Source organism: Dipodomys ordii, unplaced genomic scaffold (genome assembly GCF_000151885.1).
Source record: "Dipodomys ordii isolate 6190 unplaced genomic scaffold, Dord_2.0 Scaffold2, whole genome shotgun sequence".
Taxonomy (NCBI): domain Eukaryota; kingdom Metazoa; phylum Chordata; class Mammalia; order Rodentia; family Heteromyidae; genus Dipodomys; species Dipodomys ordii.
In genome coordinates, this window is record NW_012267218.1 from 31,245,566 (window position 1) to 31,247,593 (window position 2,028).

General features: G+C 40.5%; 1 protein-coding gene across 1 annotated transcript in view; it reads right to left on the bottom strand.

Annotated features, from left to right (window-relative positions):
* The window catches only part of Mthfd1 (methylenetetrahydrofolate dehydrogenase (NADP+ dependent) 1, methenyltetrahydrofolate cyclohydrolase, formyltetrahydrofolate synthetase), a 92,035-nt gene that overhangs the window by 58,708 nt on the left and 31,299 nt on the right, over positions 1 to 2,028 (bottom strand). The window contains exon 2 of the mRNA XM_013015175.1: positions 1,798 to 1,882. Coding sequence (XP_012870629.1) covers positions 1,798 to 1,882 — 85 coding nt within the window. The remainder of the gene's footprint in view (positions 1 to 1,797; positions 1,883 to 2,028) is intronic.

Consider the following 2,028-nt stretch of genomic DNA (forward strand, 5'->3'; position numbering starts at 1 on the left):
AAAAAAAAAGAAATGTACTCATTATCTTGCCCATGTAATTGTAACCCCTCTGTATTTTCACAATAAAAAAAATAGTTCATATACTAAAAAAAAAAAAAGAGAGAGATGAGCAGATAAAAAAAATATGTGGTACATACACATAGTAGAATATTATTCAGCCATACAGGTGAATAAATCTAATCATTTGTAGCAAAATGGATGAAATTACTGAGCATTTTATTAAGTGAAATAAGCCTGACAGAGAGACTGTATGTTTTCTTTCATACATGGAAGCTAAACAAAATTGACCCAAATACAAAATAGTCATTACTGGAGGTTGGGAAAGGACTCGGGGGAGAGGGGTAGTAGATAAATGGAAATTGTATTTCATCATCAGTATATACTGAACACATGTACTGAAATATCACAGTGAACAACACTGATATGCACAATAATGACATTGAATAAGAGGGTGGGAGCAGATACCAGTGGCTCACACCTATAATCATAGCTACTTGGGAGGCTGAGATTGGGAAAACCACAGGTTGAATCCAGCCCAGGCAGAAAAACTCACGATACCTCTTTTCAACCCATAACTGGGCTCAGTGGTATGCCTGTCATGCTAGAGCTGTGTGGGAGGCTGACATCAGGAGCACACAGTAAGAAAGCAAATGCAGCAGGGGAATTAGCTCTTCTATGGTGCCAGATGGTGTAGGGTTGTACAACACATTAAAAAAAAATCATAATTCTCTTTTCATTAAATTTCATAAACAAAATGTCCAGGCATGGGAGTACATGCCTACATGAAGTAGCTGAAGCTAAAAGACTGAGTTCAAGGCCAACCTGGGCCCCATATCAAAACCCTATCTCAAAAAAACAAAAAGTCTGGTGCCAGTGGCTCATGCTTATAATGCTAGCTACTCAGCAAGCTGTGATCTGAAGATCTTAGTTTGCAGCCAGCCCAGGCAAAAAAGTTTGAATGACTTTTATCTCCAGTTATACAGCAAAAAGCCAAAAGTAGACATATAGCTCAAGTGGAAGAATGCCAGCTTTGAGGGAAATAACTAAGGGACAGTGCCTAGGCCCTGAATTCAAACCCAGTACTGGCACACAAGCACCTGTGTGTGTGTGTGTGTACACACACATGCACGCACACATACGCACACACACACACACACATACATACACACACACACACACACACACACGAAATAGAAGAAGCCCCAAGCTTCTGAATTTAAACCCAATACTGGCACACAAGCACCTGTGTGCGTGTGCACGCACGCACGCACGCACGCACACACACACACACACACGAAATAGAAGAAGCCCCAAGCTTGGTGGAGAGGTGTTAGTGACTTCAGATTAATTCAGCCTTCCATGGCTGTCTACTCCTATTAAACTCATTTTACTAATCACAGGATAGAGTCTTTTCTTTTTGCTGGTCCTAGGGCTTGAATTCAAGGCCTAGGCTCTGTCCATGATAATCGGTGCTAACGGTTAGTACTCTATCACTTGAGACACCGCGCCACTTCTGGATTTTTCTGTTTATGTGGTACTAAGGAATCAAATCCAGGTCTTCATACATGCTAGGCAAGCAGTCTTACCACTAAGCCACATTCTCAGACCTTGTGAGTCATTTTTTGAGCTGTCAGTACCATTTCAATTTGGAAGCCCATGATTCTTCTGTACTTCCCAGAGAAAGTCACAAGACAGGCTTCTCAAAAGAAAAAAAAAAAAAAAAAGGAGAGGAGAGGTCTGAAGTCTACTGTCTCTAATGCCGGGGACAGATTGATTTAAGGGTGACTACAATAGTACCTGCAAAATTGCCAGGCTGGGTATAAAGCCTGGAACTTGCTCCTTCATCTGAGTGACTTGGTTCTTTAGTCTCTCCCTTATTTGCCTAGAAGAAAAGAGAAAGTTGGAGTTAACACTTCATGACTCAAACAAAAATAAGTGAGGGCTATCAGATGCATTTCTCTTTGAAACAAAACACTTTCTCTCAATAGCTCTTACCTGGTCCCTTTTTTTTAAAATTTTATTTTATTT